This window comes from Paroedura picta, chromosome 2, assembly GCF_049243985.1.
Source record: "Paroedura picta isolate Pp20150507F chromosome 2, Ppicta_v3.0, whole genome shotgun sequence".
Classification (NCBI taxonomy): Eukaryota; Metazoa; Chordata; class Lepidosauria; order Squamata; family Gekkonidae; genus Paroedura; species Paroedura picta.
In genome coordinates, this window is record NC_135370.1 from 35030720 (window position 1) to 35051143 (window position 20424).

General features: G+C 41.0%; 1 protein-coding gene across 3 annotated transcripts in view; it reads right to left on the minus strand.

The window, feature by feature from the left end:
• The window catches only part of MAP3K20 (mitogen-activated protein kinase kinase kinase 20), a 146938-nt gene that overhangs the window by 49196 nt on the left and 77318 nt on the right, over positions 1 to 20424 (minus strand). For all 3 annotated transcript variants that reach the window (XM_077319697.1, XM_077319696.1, XM_077319698.1), the window contains exons 8-10: positions 17780 to 17866; positions 11615 to 11689; positions 3739 to 3845 (exon numbers count right to left, since the gene is read on the minus strand). In XM_077319697.1, coding sequence (XP_077175812.1) covers positions 3739 to 3845; positions 11615 to 11689; positions 17780 to 17866 — 269 coding nt within the window. The remainder of the gene's footprint in view (positions 1 to 3738; positions 3846 to 11614; positions 11690 to 17779; positions 17867 to 20424) is intronic.

A 20424-nucleotide genomic window follows, 5' to 3' on the forward strand; every position in this document is an offset into this window, starting at 1 on the left:
ACCGTGCCAAAAACTATATATCAATGGTGCAGATAGCTAGTGCAATTTAATTTATGGATTTGATACTGTAATGAATTGTATCTTGATTATGATGTTTACTACCCTGAGCCTCCGGGGAGGGCGGTATATAAATATAATAAATAAGTCTGAGAGGAGCATTATACAAATTTAAAAAAAACATCCCAAGAATGCTGTTCCCAATTTTTTTAGTATAATACCATTGGTCTAAGTGTTTAACATAATGCTATTTTATGAGTAAAACTGTGTTTTAGCCGTATTATTTATGTAACTGTGAAATTGTTTTGACTTTGCTGGTCTATGACCGTAATAAAGAATATTGATACTGATACTGATACATTGGGCTGAAGATTTCTCCTCTCAAATCTCAACAATGTCCTGCAGAGAGAACTTGTAGCAAGACCTAAAATTCAGGGTTTTGTCCTCAGCTGGTCACCATATCCTTTCTTCTGACCAAGCTGTGTCAAAAGCCATGGCTTTGTGTTATGCCGCTTCTCTGCTTCTAGAACTGGCGGCGGTCATGGTTTAACAGCTCATACTGCTATACACAGCAATGGTCTACTTCAGGTTGACCATATAACACCACTGTCTGAGACATTACTACACTACAAGTAGATATTGGGACATTCACCACATTCATTTCTTGATGCTGAAGCTTATAGGATCAAGCTGTCAACCTCCCCCTACTTCCCCCAAAGGCTTAAGTTGCTTTCAGGTAGCCTAAACACCAAAATCTTCCATTAAAAAAAAAAGAAGCTGGTTGCTTAAAGCTCGTAAGCTAGAACCCAGCAATCACCAGAAGCATGGAGAGAATGGAACATGACTTTCCTACCTCCTCACCCCTAACTTGAAGTACACTGAGCCCCCTGAAATTCTTCTTGAGGGGGGCAAGAAACCCTCGAGGACAGAATCTGGGGCAGGGCAGGAGGGGTACAGTGGGAGGGGAAAATAATTAATCCCTCTTCTGCCATGCCTAACTTTGTCTAGACTATTTCAGTGTGCTCTTCACAGGGCCGTGGAAGCTGTATTTTCTTGGGGGGGGGGGCTGCAGAAACTTGTTTATTACTGGAGCCAGCCATATGGCACATATAAGGCCTTCCTGAAACGTTTGTGCAAGTGCTGGTTTATTTCCAAGTTCCATTCAAATTCAGACAAACGCAAAGAGGATAACAGCAACAGGCTAAGTGAAACTTTAATATTAAGACATAAACTGCCTGCGAATATCAATTGTTGGAGGAGAACAGCAGGGGGAAAGCAACTGTCTTCTTGCCCAGCTTGTGGGTTTCCTTAGGAAGCTGGTGGATCTCTCTGTGTTGGACTGCATATATGATCCAGCAGAGTTTTTGTGATGTTCTTAAGACTTTAGCAATCTATTGCAAGCATATCCCTGGTACAAAGGATGCACAATTTCAGCTTGGAAAGTTCGATAAAAGGTTTGATTTGAATGCTATACTTTTTCAAAAATTTTAAACTTTTGATTTCTTTGTTCCTTTGTATCAAATTTCAGCCCTCTCGGGTGCAGTTCTCGGTTTTAATCAGGAGATGGCGCAATGCAATATCCTCTTCGGTACTATAGTCAGTTATATGCTCTGCTGAGTCAGTGGAAGAATGTCAGTGCTAAAACGAGCTATTTATATTCGCGTCATGTGACCTGGCTCCAACTTCCTACCATGTGCTCACTTTTTCCACCCATGCAATAAAATTCTCTCCTTATCACTGCTCTTCAGAAATCCTCTTGTGTTCAGGAAAGTTTGTTTGGATAAACCCTATTTATCTTTACTTAAAACAATTCGTAATAACTTTGAAACCCATACTTTTCTTAGTTGTTTCTCTTGCCCTTTGGCTTCTTTGAAGGGAGACTGGCATGTAACTAAACTGTATCTCCCCCCCCCCATCTACATGGCTAATGGCCAAAGATTCTTAATTTAGACTACTGCAAAGATTGGCTGGTTACCATCCTCTGCCTCTAAAACAAACTAAGCCGGGCTGTTTTACATTTTGGAAATATATGGCAGAGAATGAGCATCTGCCAATGTGAGAGTCAGAAACCCTTGCAGGCTGGTACGAAGTCCTTGCGAATGTGGTCAGTGAAGGATATTAAAAGGCAAGACTCAACGCATTTCAGATCAATATCACCTTGCACACTGGCATCCGTACCTGCACTCACCAGGACCTGGCAGCACACAGGCTGGTACCCACTGGTAAATAGATAATATTTTGCAGTTTATGCCTGCTCTGCGGTGGACTTTGCTTAGGCTCACCAGTCTAGTAGCTGCTATGAGAGGGAGAACAGCCCAGCAGGAGTACACATGTGCAACTGGGTGAGCACTTCCAAAACAAATGCAAACTTTTATGTTACCAAGATTGCCTCTGAGCACCAACTTCTCAATAAACACTTGAGCTATTATACCAGCGATGAATCACAGAATCATAGAGTTGGAAGGGGCCATACAGGCCATCTAGGCCAACCCCCTGCTCAACGCAGGATCAGCCCTAAGCATCCTAAAGCATCCAAGAAAAGTGTGTATCCAACCCTTGCTTCGAAACTGCCAGTGAGGGGGAGCTCACCACCTCCTTAGGCAGCCTATTCCATTGCTGAACTACTCTGACTGTGAAAATTTTTTTCCTGATATCTAGCCTATATCAGGAAAACGATTGGCAGCTCAGGGAAGCTACATTTGCTTCCAAAGCTTAGCATTTAGTTCTGATCTCATTAGCCATGCACAACACTGGAGGTCAAAAGAAACGTTCTTCCCGAATGTCAGGGGCCTAGACACAGGCAGGGCAGACTTTACGGGTCTGGGAGAAACTTAATATTTTTAATAGAGCCTTGGAAGCTACAGGTCACCAAAAAGCAGCTCAGTGGATGAAGCCAGTCACAAAACGGCAGCTTGAATGACAGAGCTCCAGACTAGGTCTACTGCACTTGGGGAGGGACACTTTCCCTCTGCAGTTGCCCCACAGCAACCCCATTGCCTACACTGTAACTTGCCCTTTGGGGGGAAATACACAGTTACGTGTTTCCCGTGGGACAGGCAAACAGCAATTCTAATGCTAGAGAAAAGAATCAGCAGCATGTTCCTTTCCATTCCAGAGCATGGAGGAGGAGGGGAAGGTGAAAAGGCTGATGGGAAGCTGTGCTTGTGTTCTTGTGTGTGTGTCCCCCCACCGTAAGCAAAAGTGCATCTGTACATGCTTCCTTCTCCTCTGCACGGAAGTGGAGAGACGCCGCCGCGGTACCTTTAAAGCAGAGGTCTTCAGTGTGGTGCCCCTAGACACCAGGGGACCTGGGTGTCCACCAAGATTCTTTAGAAAGTAGGCGGGGCCAAGTGGAGCTATTGCCAAATAAGGCTTCCGATTGCCCACTAGAGATGTAATTTGTGGCAAAACACTGCTTTGGCAGCAGCTGCCATCCATCAGATCAGCACGTGGATCTTCATTGTTTGACGGAAGGTAAGCAACAAGAGTGATTTTGTAGCTGAGCCCACCACAACGTGTCAGAATTCCAAAGCTGCTCAAAAAGGCTGGGGACCCCTGCTTTAAAGGGAAAGGAAAAGTGATTATGGAAGCGCTGGGGGCGGGGGGGGGCACTTTTGTGTGCAGAGTGACTGGTCGCTCACAAGCATTTAAGCAAGTTCTTCACCAAACATTTTCTTTTTTCTCAGATCTTTTTTCTCAGATCTTTTTTCTCAGATCTATGCAACAAGCAGAAAGACTTACCGCCACTCCGCCTTGTTATGCAGGAATGAGTTACATTGGTCTGGAAGGTTGCTATCATTGGACATGGAGTCCAAGATTGAAATAATCTGCTTGAACGACGGTCTTTTCTGAAGAATAAAGGGGGGAGGAAGGTATGCACTTTTATAAGGCGTTCTCACAATGATTTGTAATATCACAATATTAACAGAATTCTCCAAGGGAAACTGCAAATACAAAGCTGAAAACACATACCGGGGTTGCTGTCTAGATAATTATTAGGTATACAAGTCAGGAAAGAAATAATAATTTTTACATTAATAAATTTATCAGTGCATTTAAAAAAAATGTTTTAATTCCCCCCCCAAAGTGTTACAAACTTATAGCATAGCAAAACAGTTGACCTGGACAGATCTGCTATTTGTAGCTTCACTCTTCATCAACAACGTGATAATGGGAAGGACCCTTACAGTGTGATCCTAAACAGAATTATACCATCCTAACCCATTCAAGAAGAGCCTCTTGTGGCGCAGGGTAGTAAGGCAGCAGACATGCTGTCTGAAGCTCTGCCCATGGGAGTTCAATTCCAGCAGCCGGCTCAAGGTTGACTCAGCCTTCCATCCTTCCGAGGTCGGTAAAATGAGTACCCAGCTTGCTGGGGGGTAAAACGGTAATGACTGGGGAAGGCACTGGCAAATCCACCCTGTATTGAGTCTGCCATGAAAACGCTAGAGGGCATCACCCCAAGGGTCAGACATGTCCCGGTGCTTGCACAGGGGATACCTTTACCTTTTTAACCCATTCAAGAGATTTTTAAAAAGTGTAGCTCTGTTCTGGACTGCATTACTTTGTAATTCTCAGTTTCAGGGAGCAGAAAGAAGGCATAAAAACTTCTTTACTACCTTCAGTGGCAACTTGGCAAACTTATACTTTCTGTTTACAACATTTCATCCTTAGGTTTTTAATGGTTTAATAAATTCAGAGTCCAGTAGCACCTTTAAGACCAACAAAGATTTATTCAAGGCGTGAGTTTTCGAGTGCAAGAACTCTTCCTCAGCACTTGAAAGCTCACGCCTTGATTAAATCTTTGTTGGTCTTAAAGGTGCTACTGGACTCTGAATTTATTGTGCTACTTCAGACCAACATGGCTACCATTTGAATAGATTTTTAATGGTTTTTTAGCCTTAATTATTTTCATGATTTTATCATGTTTTACTTTGTGAACTAGGCAGGCATTTGGAAAGGCAGCATGAGTAAATAATAGATGTGGGTGAATGGGGAGAAATAAATTTGCTTTAGCTCTTCCCTCATCCTAAAAATTTATAAACTAGACATGATTCCAGGCTCTGATGATGCCTCCACAAAATGGCTGCCTCAGGGGGTGGAGCCAGCCACAAATTATCTAGTTTGCCTCTTTCAATATAAATGCATCTGCTTGATGAATGAACCCCTTCATGCATCTGAAGAAGTGAGCTCCAACTCACAAAAGCTTAAATCTTTCAGGAATAACTGTTTATTTCACTACTAAAGATTAACATAGTTACCCATCTGAAATCATCTCTCGATTGCAATTAACCTACACAAATGCTAAGAGCAGTGGTGAGAGTCTAGAGATTTTTAAAGTGGTCCTGTAAACAAACAAACAAACAAACAAACAAACAAACAACTTAATCCACGAGTTACTGAAAAGCTTCCTTTGGGTAGCCGTGTTGGTCTGGAGCAGCACAACAAAACAACATCAGAGTCCAGTAGCACCTTTAAGACCAACAAAAATTTATTCAGGGTATGAGCTTAGCATTGAAAGCTCACACCTTGAATAAATCTTTGTTGGTCTTAGTGCCACGGGACTCTGATTTTGTTTTGTCAAAAAGCTTCCGTAATTGTTCACAACATTTCAATTTTATATAGATGACAAATTCTTGCCAGGTCCAAATATAGTTTTCTTAAAAAAAAAACAAAAAAAACCAAGAACAAAACCCAAAACTAGCTGAGCTATTTAAACAGCATCGATTTGGGTTTGCTGACATCTCTCTCTCTCTTTCTTCTTTTAAGACCAATACTAGAATTTTGATTGCAAGACAACTAAGGCCAGCCAATGGACTGGCAATAAAGCGGCAACACTGTGCTGCAAACAACTCATGAAACCCTGATTATTACAAGGCAAAAATTAGCTTAGCCAAAGCAGTCATAACTTCCTTGCATTTCCTTCTATCTTTAAAGCTCTCTTTGTTATGCAGGGAGGGGGGAGAATGGGATAATTGTTGAAAATTTCGGGGGGGGGGAGAGTCATAGTTAAAATGTTTTTCGAAAAGAGCATTGACTCCAATAGTCTGTTTGACAGACCCCAGACAAGGTTGAGACAAAAGGTTCAAACCAAAACGTAGATACATAATAAAGGGATGATGCATATTCTTCTTGGCGTCACGTCTGTAATTATACCATTTCTGCTAAAATTACGGATGCAGCAATTAAAACGTGCATTTTAATTTGGGTGCACAAAAACAATTAGGAACAATGCTGAGGTGTCTCTCCCAGGCAGATCCAAGTGATTTTCGCATTATAAGAGCGAGACAATTTCTTTATTTCAAATGTCAAGCAACATAAAAAGTGTCAAATGCGTAACAAAAAAAAAAAAAGAAGAAGAAGAAGAGACAAGTGCTCTTCTGTGCAGCAACTGTACTATTCAACGATTTGCTGAAGGGCTTTTTTGTATGTGTGTGTGTATGTCTGCTGTTTCTCGGTCCATCTCCACGGGATTCTAAGGCAGCTACTGAGCAGATACTCTCCCCCCCTCACCCGCTGCCATATGCACCGCCCCAGTACTCACACGCAAATATTTCCTCCAACGACTTCAGCAAAAACCCACATTTCAGGACATGCCATGTAGTTTACTACGCATCAGTTTGGCGCAAAAGAACAGCATGGCAGCAGGTGCACGCTTGGCACTATGTTATTTCCACCTGTTGATATAATTCCATAATTGATTCCTAATGGAGAGTCCTAATGGCTTGCTTCAGTGGTTCAGGCCTCCCCGTGGATCCCACGTGGGTAATGACCGGCTACCACTCCACAGTAATGAATGTGAATGAGGGTATGGGGGGAAAAAAAACAAAACCTGAATGCCTTTGCACCCACAGTGGCACCTAGTGATTCGACGGCCGCTGCAAGGGATTTATGTTTGGTCCAGTAAAGCTTGCAGCTAGTAAATTCGTTTCTGTAATTTCAATGGAATTTTCACTGCAGTTATTGTGTGGCTGGCTGCATGGAAAGTTATTCGCAAATAGGATTTGCCTCCGAATAATAGGTCAGGTTTTCTCGTCCGTCTCTGGTTACAACTATATGGGATCCAAGTTCAACTTTATTTTTATTTGCTTCTTTATTTATAGTTCAACTTTTTCATAGGGACTCAAGGCAGGTTACATGCTGTGAGTCACTACAATCAACCAAATGGGACATTCAATAACCCCCAAGGTAAAAGGCATTCTATCATTCAACTTACAAGATGAGTCAGGCCAATTTCTCTCTCTTGGCTTTACTGAATCCTGAAGATGAAAGGTAGAAGGGGAGGACTATGTATGTGATCCCTGAAATCTTTGGACCACGGATGGAAAGTGGAGTTTTCAAATTAATTTCAAAAAGTGGAGTTTTCAAATTAATTTCAAAAAGTGGAGTTTTCAAATTAATTTCAAAAAGTGGAGTTTCCAAATTAATAATTCCCGTTTCAGTTTTGCTTCTACCTTACACAAATTGAAGTTTCTATATTTTTGTGCCACGTTCTATTAGTTGGCATTCAAATCTTTCTGTAAACAATATGCATTTTTCACTGTGTGTCAGTGATGATTATGCATTAAGCATATATTTTGGGTTGGACAAACATTTGTTTTCCACTGGCAAAAGGGTACTGCAACTGATACGTGTGACTGTATTTGGGGGGAATTATTACTGATTAACCCCTCCCAATCTATATAGTCACAATGAATCCAGCATTATTGCTGGGCGAGGAAGGGGGTTCCCTTGAATCCTGGGAAGAACATTTGGGGAGGGTGCAGCGAACTGTGGAGGGAGCTCGGAAATGTCCTGCTCTGTATTTTGGATCCATCCCTTATTGTGCAGTATACACTGTATATATAACTGTCACACAAGTAACACCTTAAAACCAAACAATGTGTACACAGGACAAACACACCTACAAAACTACAGTGACAAAACTACCAGTGACAAATGAAGAATGGACAATGTTGACAACACTGTTCATCAATCAATATGAAAAGAAATAAGGAACATTTACCAGTCCCTGCCTCTTGTGGCGCAGGGTGGTAAGGCAGCAGAAATGCTGTTTGAAGCTGCCTGCCCATGAGGCTGGGAGTTCAATCCCAGCAGCCGGCTCAAGGTTGACTCAGCCTTCCATCCTTCCGAGGTCGGTAAAATGAGTACCCAGCTTGATGGGGGGTAAACGGTAATGACTGGGGAAGGCACTGGCAAACCACCCCGTATTGAGTCTGCCATGAAAACGCTAGAGGGCATCACCCCAAGGGTCAGACATGACTCGGTGCTTGCACAGGGGATACCTTTACCTTTTTACTGAAGAACAGGAAACTAAAATTAGGGTGCAATTAAGCTGAGGATGACCAAAATTACTTAAGAGGATGAAATTACTAGAGGCTTATGAAGATCTCCAAACGGGGTGAACGCACAGCAAAAGGCAAATGAGGTTCAATATAAGTGAAGGTGCATTGATCCACATAGGGCCAATACGATATCCCTTTTCTGTATTTATATCTCCAGAACCGTACAATGAGTAAATCGGTTTCCACCAAAATTCTCTCTCCCACACAACTATGTATCACGTTTGGCTTCTTTAGCTTTACAATAGAAAGCCACAGATCCACATTCTGGCCGATCCACAGTCTAAGCCTTAATTCAAAGATGTTGAGGGAATGGACTGATGGTGTTGATCTTTATCAATGTGGGAACAACTAGGATTATTTCATTTAAAAATAAATGAGCCGCTTCAGTAAGGTTCAGAGAAGCTGGTGTTAGCACCTGGGCGTGGCCAGCTAGGCCCTCTCTCCTCCCCAATAGCAGGTATCAGTCTTGGGCGTGGGGCTTGTTTTATCTATCACCTGTTTACTGTGTATTTTATATTGTATCAGTATGTCCTTTTAATGGGGGTTTTAATGGGATTTTTAATGAGGACCTTGTGACCCACCTTGAGCTGTTGTATGGGTGTGGTGGGATATAAATCATATAAACAAACCAACTAACAATATACAAATGCTTGGTGGAATATGCTGCTGGCAGAAGCTTGGAGACTGGTGAAACTATTAAAGTTTCACAGGGCCTGCAACACGGCACTATTCAGGCCGGGGCAAGTAAATAAAATCAAGGGGTCCCCCCCTCCTTCCAGTTTTTATCACAAATATTAGCCGCAGAGAAGATAGGAATGGAAACAAGACCCAAGAAGGGAATATAAATGGAGCACTTAGGATATTGTTCTATGTTTGTATTGTTTTAATCAGAATTTTATGTTACAATTGCTGTACATCGGTCCGAGCCTAATTGGAGAGGGTGGTCTATAAATCAAATCAATCAATCAATCAATCAATTAATTAATAGGAGTGACTAAGAGAGCATGCTCTGGAAATGTAAGATTTCTGAGGCCTCCCCACATACTCTTGTGGGGAGAAACAATCTGTGAAGGAGCTCATGAATCTCCTCTGCCACAAGATAATGCATCAATCCTATCTAAGCATATTTAATTAGACAGTTTATTGGGGGGGGGGGAATCTGAGCTGACACAAATCTCTCAGTGATGTCAAGAAGGATGTGATTATCCCCCTCCCCTCCTCACTTGACCTGACTAAAGAACAGTGCTTTGCTTCCTTAACTAACATTAAAGGAAAGCAAAATGCTTATTTGTTATGTTTGGTTAACAATGATGAAATGACTTTGACTTTCTTGGCACTAAGCAGAGGAACAGCCCATCTTTCCCCATTCAATCTAACTGCAACAAGATGGAATATTAACCTACCAAGTATGCCAAAAACGTATGGAACAGAAAAAAAGAATTCCAAACATTTGGGGACAAACTAGACAAGGTACTCTGAGCTCCTTGATTTTTTAAAGAAGAGCTCCGATATTTTTAAGAAGAAAAGTGCAGTCATGTGAACCCTTGAAGTAGGGAAGGGCTTCATGGGCAGAAGAGATTTAAACCCTCCAACTACACACGCAGGCACAGGAACGCACACGCAGTCACACTATTGAAACTAATCTGTACTCCAGTGCTGTTTATGTTAAATGTTTATACTCCATAAGCTAAGGGCAGCTGTTACTAAACTTGGAAATAAAAAAAGATGGGTTCCCATAATTACACAGGGTTAATAATTTGGAGAGATTCATTCAGTTTACGCAGGAAAAACTGGGCCAGCTTGGAAACAACGAATCCTCTACCTGGATGATCCTGGTAGGTGATCACACACAAATTGTAACAAACTGTTAAAACTGCTGGGGAGATCCAATAATGGACATGAATCAGACTAGAATCATAGAGTTGGAAGTGACCTCCAAGGTCATGTAGTCCAACACCCTGTAGAATGTAGGAAAGTCACAATGACCTGCCCACCCACAGTGAGCCCAATTCTATGCCCAGATGATGCCCCCTCTAAAAAAAAAACAGAATCCCTGGCCAGTCTGGCCTGGAAGAAATTTGCCTCCCTACCCCAAAGTGGCTATCGGAATTTCCTTGGGCATGCAAGAAAGGGGCACAAGAGCCAAGCTCAGACACAATCCCTTCTGCCCACCCACTTACAACCTGCCTAAATTCACAGATTCAGAATTTCTGTCAGATGGCTATCTAGCATCTGCTTAAAAACTTCCAAGTTCACAGTTCTCTTAGAGCTCTTCTTGCAGACCAGGTCACTCTCATAGCTCTCTCAGCCCCACCTACCACATAGGGTGCCTGTTATGGGGAAAGGAAGAGAAATGTATTTGTAAACCGCTTTGGGACTCTTTTGGGGTATTAAAAAAACACCTCTTCTTCTTCTTGCATTCTCTTTGTTCTGATATAGGAGGATGATAGCCCTCACTATTCATTATGCAATTCAGAACACAGAATGTCTGGTGAGAAAAGGGAAGCCCTGGCGACTACCTCTTATGAGCAATGCACTATAACATATGCCAAATATCTGCCAATGATCAGTTTCAGAATATATAATCTGCAGTCTGATGGGCTAGCAGTCAACCACAAATGGCACAAATGTTGACATTCAATTTCTATACAGATGACTCGGTAACCAATGAAACTCGGGCTCCTCTAGGACAGGAGTTCTCAACCAGGGTTTCGTGAAACCCTGAGGTTTCCTGATGGCCCTGGAAGGGTTTCCCAAATGGGTGCGAGTTAATTAATTTTTAAAATGTGTTAAATATTTATGGGGTGATATAACCATATATGGTCATGTCAACCTGCCCCCCCTACCCTAAGGGCCAATGATGAGCCTGAAGAGGGTGGCAAGGGGAGGGGCCCCAGGTGGGTGTGTACACAGCTATGCTTCCCAACCATATTCCACACGATCACACCACTTCTCAGGTTTCTTGATGCCTGATAAATGTTTCAGGGGTTTCTCTTTGGTCAAAAAGTTGTGAAAGGCTACTCTAGGAGATCCAACTATCCGAGGACGTGATGAGGGCTACATAATAGAAGCCTGTCTGATGTCGAAGCACTGATCTTGCTGAATTTTTATCTGCCATCTTCTGTAATTCAAATTTTACTTAAGACTGACCTTGTAACAGCTTGAAGTTTGTACTTTAACTACCTGCAGCAGTAAAACTCTAACACAACAGAATTAACACGTGCAACAACAAAACGTTGTCGATAATGAACATGTTTCATCCGAATAAATACCTTAGGGTCTGCTTCCCAACACTGGTGCATCAGTTCTGCAAAGCTTCCAGGACAGCAGCTTGGAATGGTCAGTCTCTATAATGAATGCAAGCAATTAGTCATCCAAGAACTCGAAATTAACAAAAGATCATGCCCAGACAAATACCAAGAACCCCGGCTACCAATAGATGTATTTATTCAAAATATATATATACTAGTTTCAAAGCCCCTTTATAAAAAGGGGTTTTGAAAGGGGGGTTCCCTCGGGCGGCGGTCTGACGCTGCGCGAGGCGCTTCGCGCCTCCCGCAGCGTCAGACCGGGAGCAACTGCGAGCCGCGCTGCGCGCGGCTCGCAGTTGCTCAGCCTGGGAATCGGAGGGACCAAACGGCAGGCGCGAAGCGATTGGTCCCTCCGATTGTCTGTCGTGAGGAAGGGTCCAACCCGGACCCTTCCTCATCACGGACAAAGCCCACCTCTAGGGGGCTTAACGAATTATATAGTCCGTGGCGCCCGTGACGCCACGGGCTGTTTAAAGATAAAGATATATATGCCAGCAAATGCAATTGTTCAGTGTTCTTCTTCATACTGGCTTCAGCAATTTCAGTCTTCTACTTATTGGGCCCGTCACATAAGTTCTTACTGGGTTTTGCACACATACGAATATTTTGCAGTTCGTATTCATTTTCTGAATGCCAGTGCATAGTCAGCATGCAATGATCCTGATCTAACATTTGGATAAAGTAGGTAGAAAATATCTTCAAGAATGGCATTGTAGACATGATCATCAGAAGAGTTGGGAACTGTTCAGGGAATTATGGCTCCTCAGCTGCACATTCTCCCAGAAATTCAGAGGCCATTTTGTGGAGCTATCATTGCTCATAATACAAGCATCCCCCCCCTTTAAGGTTGTTGGTTTAAACCAGTTCTAAAAATTAGTTATACCCTAGAATCACTAAAATAAAAGAATGTCCAGTGCTAGTGCAACACACTGTGTACCTTCTATTAGGGCTTTGGCTAGGGCCTATTAGAGAGTTCTCATAACAAGCAACTTACTTTTCCAACCTATATTCAGAATATTTTGGAACTGATTTAAACTTTTTTTTTTAAGTGCCCAAAAGAGACATCAAGAAGCTGCCTGAGAACTGATCAATCTTGCCACTACAGACTTTCATTGAGGTAGATCAAGGACACTGTTACTCCTCAGAAAGCAAAAGCCTCAAAGCTAGTTTTCTCTGGCTCTTGGAAGTCTGTATGCTGGATTATGATTCCTCTTGTAGTAGACACAGGGGTATTTAGACACTGCATCTAGTGTACATGCATGTACCAACAGCTCAGATGAAGGGTCATTTTCTCCAAATACCTTCAAGCCAACACTATTGTGACTGTCAAATGGAAGAACTTGATTTATTACCCCGTGTTTTCTTTTACTGTCCAAAATACGAAGCAGAAAGAGATAAATTTCTAGAAAAAAACAGATTTTGAACTATTCATCCTTTCCTGATAATGTAAGACTAAGACTGTTTTTGAGCACTTTAGGTCAAAATGGTGTTGTTGATGTAGCAAGCTTTTGTTTTACTATTTATTTGTTACTTTAATTACTGAATGTACAAGTATATGGCTTAGGGGCTATTAAACCTTAATAAAAATGAAGGCATGTACACTGAGACCAGATAAATTAATTGACAGTACAGTCCTACACAGGACTGTACAATCCTGCAGTACAGTACAATCCTACCTTTTTAATCCATTGCAGTATTTGTAAATTAATAATAAGCCATCTTTCATATTTTGCTTACTGAGGGACATGAGCTAAATATCATGTCTTACAAATAAGTATACCCATCTCCTTGAGACTCACAAACCATCTACGCCAGGCTTTCTCAACCAGGGTATTATTATAATACCCTGGTGTTCCTAGATGGCCCCGGAAGGGTTTCTTAATGGCCAAGGATGTGCCTGGAGTTGGAGGGAAAGGGAGGGGCACCATGTAGGTGGGTACACAGTTATGCTTCCCAACCATATTCTGCAGGATTCAACCACTTCTGGGGTTTCTCGAAGCCTCAAGAATGTTTCAGGGGTTTCTCAATCGTAAAAAAGTTGAGAAAGGCTGATCTACACTGTTTCTTTTAGGTGCCAGACCAAAACATTTCTGTTCATCAACACTTTTAATTAAGGGATTGATCTTTTAACACCATTTAGTCTATAAACTGTTACTTGAAGCTGCTAGTTTTTGTGGCCTAAGTTTTGATGGCTTTTAAATGTTTTTTCTTCCATATTTTTATTCTGTGTGATGTCTTGAGTGGCTTCTTGGAGAAGCAGCATAATTTTTCTTCTAAATAAATAGGCAAGCAAGTCTCATTAAGTATTCTAACAATGATTAGTGTCTAAGTATCAATAGAACAATGGAAGAAAGCTCTCATATTACAAATATTGACAGAAGACTGAAAAAGCAACAAATAAAAAGATACGTAACCTACTGACAGAAACCCCAATTCAGTGCCAAAATTAATAGTGGTATTTTATGCTTCTACATACAACATACATAACAATTCAGCTAACTTTTTAGTAGTACTGTTAACCGGTTTAATACAAACCTTTTCGTTTGACTGGGAGGAATCCCGGCAAAACTGTACAGATTTATAAATTGATCTCATTTGAGGAAAAAATGAAATTCAGAATACTATACTGATAATAGATATCTGTCTACTCAAGTGGCTGCATTGCAGCTGTTTGGACACGTTTTGGTCTTTTCAAGAGACAAATTAAGCCACACAATTGGATAGCCACATCAAAGCAATGGGAACTGCAATGAGTACTATAGATGTGTGTATGGGGTGGGGGGACCGTATGTACCAAAGGATATTCAAGAAGTCTATTTGGCATAAACAAAGTGGCAACGACACTTGATATGTGGTCAAGTCATTTGCCTAAAAATACATCTGATAGTTTAGTAATGGCATTTGTCTGTAACCCTCACTATTCCAGGAGATGGAAACTGCGGAGCTAAGAGACACGTAGTCCTGAACAGAATGTTATTTGTCAGGTAATATGTAGGTAGTAGGTAGCAGGTCCTAAGAGTGTCATACTCTAATAAAAGTGACATTTCTTGGTAGTAATTTGATGTTACATAACGACATTTCTAATATGAACTGTTCTACTTAAGATTGTGTTTGGAGTTGGTTTTTTGTTTCGGTTTTAATTTAGAGAATTGAAGGGGTGAAGGAGATCTATACAAGCTTTTTAACAGGGTAACAGACCGACAACAGGTCCCCACTCAGACATCCTCTCCATGGCCTGAACTAGTCTGTCCTCTTTAAGGGCCTTAGCTAAGTTCCGTTCCTATCATATTGTTTAAGATCACTTAAATTGTGTTATTTAGATTATTGTTGTTGTTGTTGTATTTGTTTGTGTTATATATTAATTCATTCCATGTATCTCCCATGTTGTATGTAAACCGCCCTGAACCATAGGGAAGGATGGTATAGAAATCAAATAAATAAAAAATAACTAAATAAAATAATCCTAAGAAAGTTGCATCCTTCTAGATCCATTGTTGTCAGTTAGCTTAGATGGGTGTTAACTCTTCTTAGGGCATAACTTTAGAATCACTGATATTTCATTCAAGAGACAGGATGGCATAACTGAGGTGATCAGGATTTGGGCAGCTTTACACTCCTTCTCTCTAACATAGCCACACAATGGATTTACTCATGAATGTCTACAAAAAACAGGATTCAAAACACTTTGCATTTTTCATGCAATAAGAGGAAACTTCCATTCTTCTTTGTGATTTTATGAGTCAGGAATCCAGCCTGGGATAACATATTTAATTGTACACTGCTGTTTAAGTGAGACACAGCTTGCAGAGTTTCAACTAGAGGGAAGTTGAGTCTCAGCTACCGCAAGATATGAAACTATTGCCGTAGGTTATTTTCAGTTGGCAAAAAGCAGACACTTGGCAATAAGCATTTGCATTTAATTAGAAACCAATACGGTCATCTCTGCCTTTGAATCACATTCAAAACTTCGGTGTAAGGACTGATTAAAAACACAGGTCCAAAAAGTTTTCAACACTGGTTGTCTGGACAAAAAAAAAACCCAAACCTGAGACCATTATCAAGGCCATTAATAATTTTTCTTGTACATCTCCCATGTTTATTGGCATACTTTATTTCAATAATTTGATTTTTTAAAATTAGATACCCTCCAATAGTATTTTTATGTTTCCCCAACACCAGAGTCAAATTTGGCACACATTCTAGCTACACTTCAGTAGCGATCCCCAACCTGTGGGCGGCGGACTACATGTGGTCCGTCGACTAATTGGAGGTGGGCTGCGAAGGACGCCTTCTTCCCCCCCCCAGCCCTTTATTCATCCCTCCCCCCGGCCCTTTACAACACACTTCAGGTCTCATTGTCTCCCATCACTCCCAGATGGGACTATCTCGTTGCAGAGAAACAAGCTCAGGGTTCCCATTGATTTGTCATTGTCATGAGTTAAAATTTCCATGAAAATAAAATGTTCCTTATGTTCATTGTTGTGGCATATAAGTATGTTATTTTGGAGGGATGTTTAAACATTACCATAGCGATCAGAGAGCGTTAGGGCAGTGGTTGAGAGTAGAGGAATAAACTACCCCCTCCCTACTGGGCCTCAGTAAAAGGCGTTGAGTGGTCCCCGGTGCTGAGTGGTCCCTGGTGATAAAAAGGTTGGGGACCACTGCACTTCAGCACTTCTTTCAACAGGAGAGAGCAATGAACTGGAATCAATGGGAATTTTAAGCACTTCATTTTGGCTGGGTCATGCCCATATTAACCACAATAATGACATGACATATAAAGTACAATGACAACTTAAATGATAGATACAGTATACTGCTATACATATATAGCGGATACATACATCTGAAATAGGAATTCATATCACTGATACATGTTGAGTATTTCCTTCTCTTATCCTTGCTCTAGTTGGGACAGTATTGTATTGGGGAAAACAAATGAAAACAAAACCAACAAAATTCTTGATTTATGGACCCCTGCTAAATCTTTTTTTAATTACAAAACATTATATCATAGGACGTTACATGTATAAAGCTCTTCTGGACGAAGAGGACATTCTCAACAAAGTTGACTTATTCCCCATAGGCTCAAACATACTTCAACCCATTTAATTTTCCAACAAATCTTTCTAAAAGACCGAACGCTACTGGCCCATTAAAACAATGACATGCCACGAAAATAACTTAATTCTCGCACTTAAAAAAAAATCCTAAAACACCTTGGGAAACAAGCTGTGCAAAAGAACAAAGAAGCCATCCTGTAGAAACCACCGGGGTGGTTTTTATAATGGTACCCAACCTACTGGCCTGCCTGTGGGAAGATCGCCATGCTTTGCCTGTGCGCATTACAGCGGCAACCTTAAATATTATTTTTTTCCTTTGAAAAAGTACTTCCTGCCTTTGATATCAAGGAGCCATGTGTTCAAATACACACTCACATGTCCAACGACCTGAAAGCCTCAATTTGTAGGAAGGAGAAGAAAAGCAAGGCTGGGAACATGGTACAAAGGGTGTTTACGCCACTGAAGTTCCTTTGAAATGGAAAGACAGTGCCACAGCCTTCCCAAGTTCCAGTGAGGAGCTCATCTTCAATGTAGTGGAGAACGTAGGTGGCAAAACTGTAATTTCCCTCTTTTTAAAACTATTTTTTTTCTTCTTTTATTTTTGAAATCCTCATCTAAGTGGCAGTTTCTTGTACTATAGTGACTCCTGCTGGGAGAGTTAAGTTGAAGTAGCTGAAGGTCTCTTACAGATATATCAACTCCCGGCCAGTTTAAAGATGTCCTAAACGCAGGAGATGGAGTTAAACTGTTCCCCTACCTTGGACGCAATGGCTTCTTTCATCACTAAGAACAAACCCCTAGGTTTTACAATTGAGACTGAGAAACTAGTACAGTACTTGCACAATTTTTGATCTACAGCATCACGACGTGAGGCTGCAACAATTAGATGTAAAGGGTCCATTCATGAGGAATAACATCACTTTGACCCTTTGTGTTAGCTCCTACTGCTAATCTTTCCATACGCGTGAACTTACTTTCAATTTGAAGAAGATGAAAAAGTCTTTTGCAAAACCCCAATACTGTTTTCTGATCTATGTACCTGAATGTAGAAACGTAGTCTTACCTCGTTTTTTTCTACGACAAGCCAAGCCACTTGTAATCCTTCCAAGCCTTTAAAGGGGACTTCCCTTGTTAGCATTTCCCAGAGAACCTGGAAGAGGGAGGGGAAAAAGAATTTTTATTTCTGTACTTTGTATTTTAAATGCATTATTAAACCATGAAACAGCACTATCGGCGTCCAATTATTAAGCAATCAGATTCCATTTTCAGGAATGTAGACATATATTCGTATGTTAAGATACCCATGCTAAATTATTTTTAATACCTCTCTCTAGGTTTTTAATGATAAATCCTGATTTAATAACTTATCAAGAAGTGCTGGATTGGATTTTGTGAAATACTCAAGATTACAATCTTGTTTTGTTCCTTAGTCATTCAAGTTTGATGGTTGAGCACCATCATCCATTGCATTTCTTCTCTTCAAACTATGCTAGGAAATATTGCTGCAACCCACCTACGGTATCTACTATGTCGTACAAACCCTGTTCCTTAGGACCTAATCTCTAATCCTAAAAGTTTGTTTCTTCCTTGGGCATGTCTGTAAGGAAAAAAGAGAGATGCTTCAAAACTTCAGGTGCTTTGCGAACAGCATTAAAAAAAAATGGCTTCCACTTCCCAAAAGCTTTTTGAATCGATCCAAAAAGTATCAAAATATATACTTTATATTTATTTATTTTAATTATATTTATATACCACCCTCCCCTGAGGCTCAGGGCCATTTATATAAAACAGGGAAACAATACAGATAATTCAATACAGTGATAACAATAGAACAGTATCACAGAACAGTTGAACAATGGTCAGAACATCAATTCAACTACAGCATACGGATGGCCCCGTGGGTTGGATGAATCAGTGATGGATTTCATGGGAGGGAGGGCTTGGGGGCTAATGGAAGGTGATTGGTTCAGGTCAACCTTAACCAAATGCCTGGTGGAGGAGCTCCCTTTTGCAGGCCCTGTGGAACTGTTCAAGTTCTGTTAGGTAGATGATCTTTTCTGGGAGCTCGTTCCACCAGGTGGAAGAAAGCTCTGGCCCTGGTTGAGGTCAAATGAGCTTCCTTGGGGCAAGGGATCACCAGGCAGTTGGAGGTAGTGGAGCGTAAGGCTCTTTGAGGAGTGTAGGCAGAAAGGTGGTCCCTCAGGTACACTGGGCCCAGACCACATATGGCCTTAAAGGTGATTACCAGAACCTTAAGCCTGATCCGGAATTTGACTATTTAACAACCATGTTTCATTTTTAGCCAAAAGAAGGCATTAAAAATATGTATGGAATGCCACATTTTCACCAGTATGGTCCCAATCTGTACTTCCTGGCATGACAGGATTTCACATGATTTGTGTGAACATGATATTCAACTTTATACTGAACTTAATGTGGTCATCCTTGGTTTCTGTGCAGAGCATAATGGAATTCAACCAGGTAATGTTCTTTATAAGCCTATGGACTTCAGACTTCCCTAGACAGCTATTCCATACCTCCATGGGTTCAGGTTGCAAAATATTCTATTTAGTGCAGCAGACATAAAAAGCCTCCTCATCTTTTAAAAAGCTGATCCTATTAAAATTCTTATACTGATATCTGTGTGGTGTTCAAGTTGTTCTTGTACATTTTTATGGATTGTGGCCAGTTCAGGATCTATACAAAATTTGTCAGAATACTGCTTGGAAAGAACACATTTAAGATTAGCTAGGTTTTCAACAAGAGATGAGGTTCTCCATCCATGGTTAAATGTATTCAAACTTAATATAGTTGCCCTGTGTCAAGCTGGTTTGTCCCTTGTTCTTTAGCTTGCTTTTTCAACTCAGCTTTTATCTGTTTTTTCTTCTACAAAATTGGATAGCCAACCTACTTGTGTACTTGGAGGTTCTTGCCGCTTTTCCTTCATACTACTAAGAACATATATTAATGCAATTGCATTACTTCAGGTATAGCATTCCAAACAGGCCAGTTATGATAATGGACAGCAAAGAAAACCACCAAGAAAGGGGAAGGAACAAAACTTGTGACATGGGATACCTCACTTCCAATGTAACTGTGATGTCTACTTATAACTACTGCAGTGATCAAAAGCAATGCAACTAGAATCGCAAGTGTGAGTTACTGTAGAGATAAAACCACACTTGTTTCTTTGCTTTTAATAGGGAATATTAACAAATTCAGAAGTTCATTAAAGCACATTACAAACACTGTGAGATGTTTGAAGAAAATCTATTAATTAAAAGTTAAGTGTTGACCAATATTACAGTGTCAGATGCAAATAAAGTTCTTATAGCACTGCTGGCTATGGAACTTACTGTTTCCCAAATACTCTGGGACTCTTTGTCTTTCTGTACTTTACAGTAGAGAAACTTTATTGCCTTAGTGGATTTCAGAAGACAGCACAATCCTATGAAGAGATACCGTATATACTCGTGTATAAGCCGAGTTTTTCAGCACAGTATTCACATTGAAAAAGTCCTCCTCGGCTTATACGCGGGTATATACGGTAATTGAACTAACAGCTGGCTCCCCGTCAGCCAATCGTTACATTGCTTCTGCAAACCTCCTGCAAGCTGAAGCTTGCTTGCTCTGGCTACTTGTAGGACAGCAGTGGTTTGAGTGAGGGACTCTGATCTTTTTTTTGCTTTTGCCTTTACTTCTTTCTGT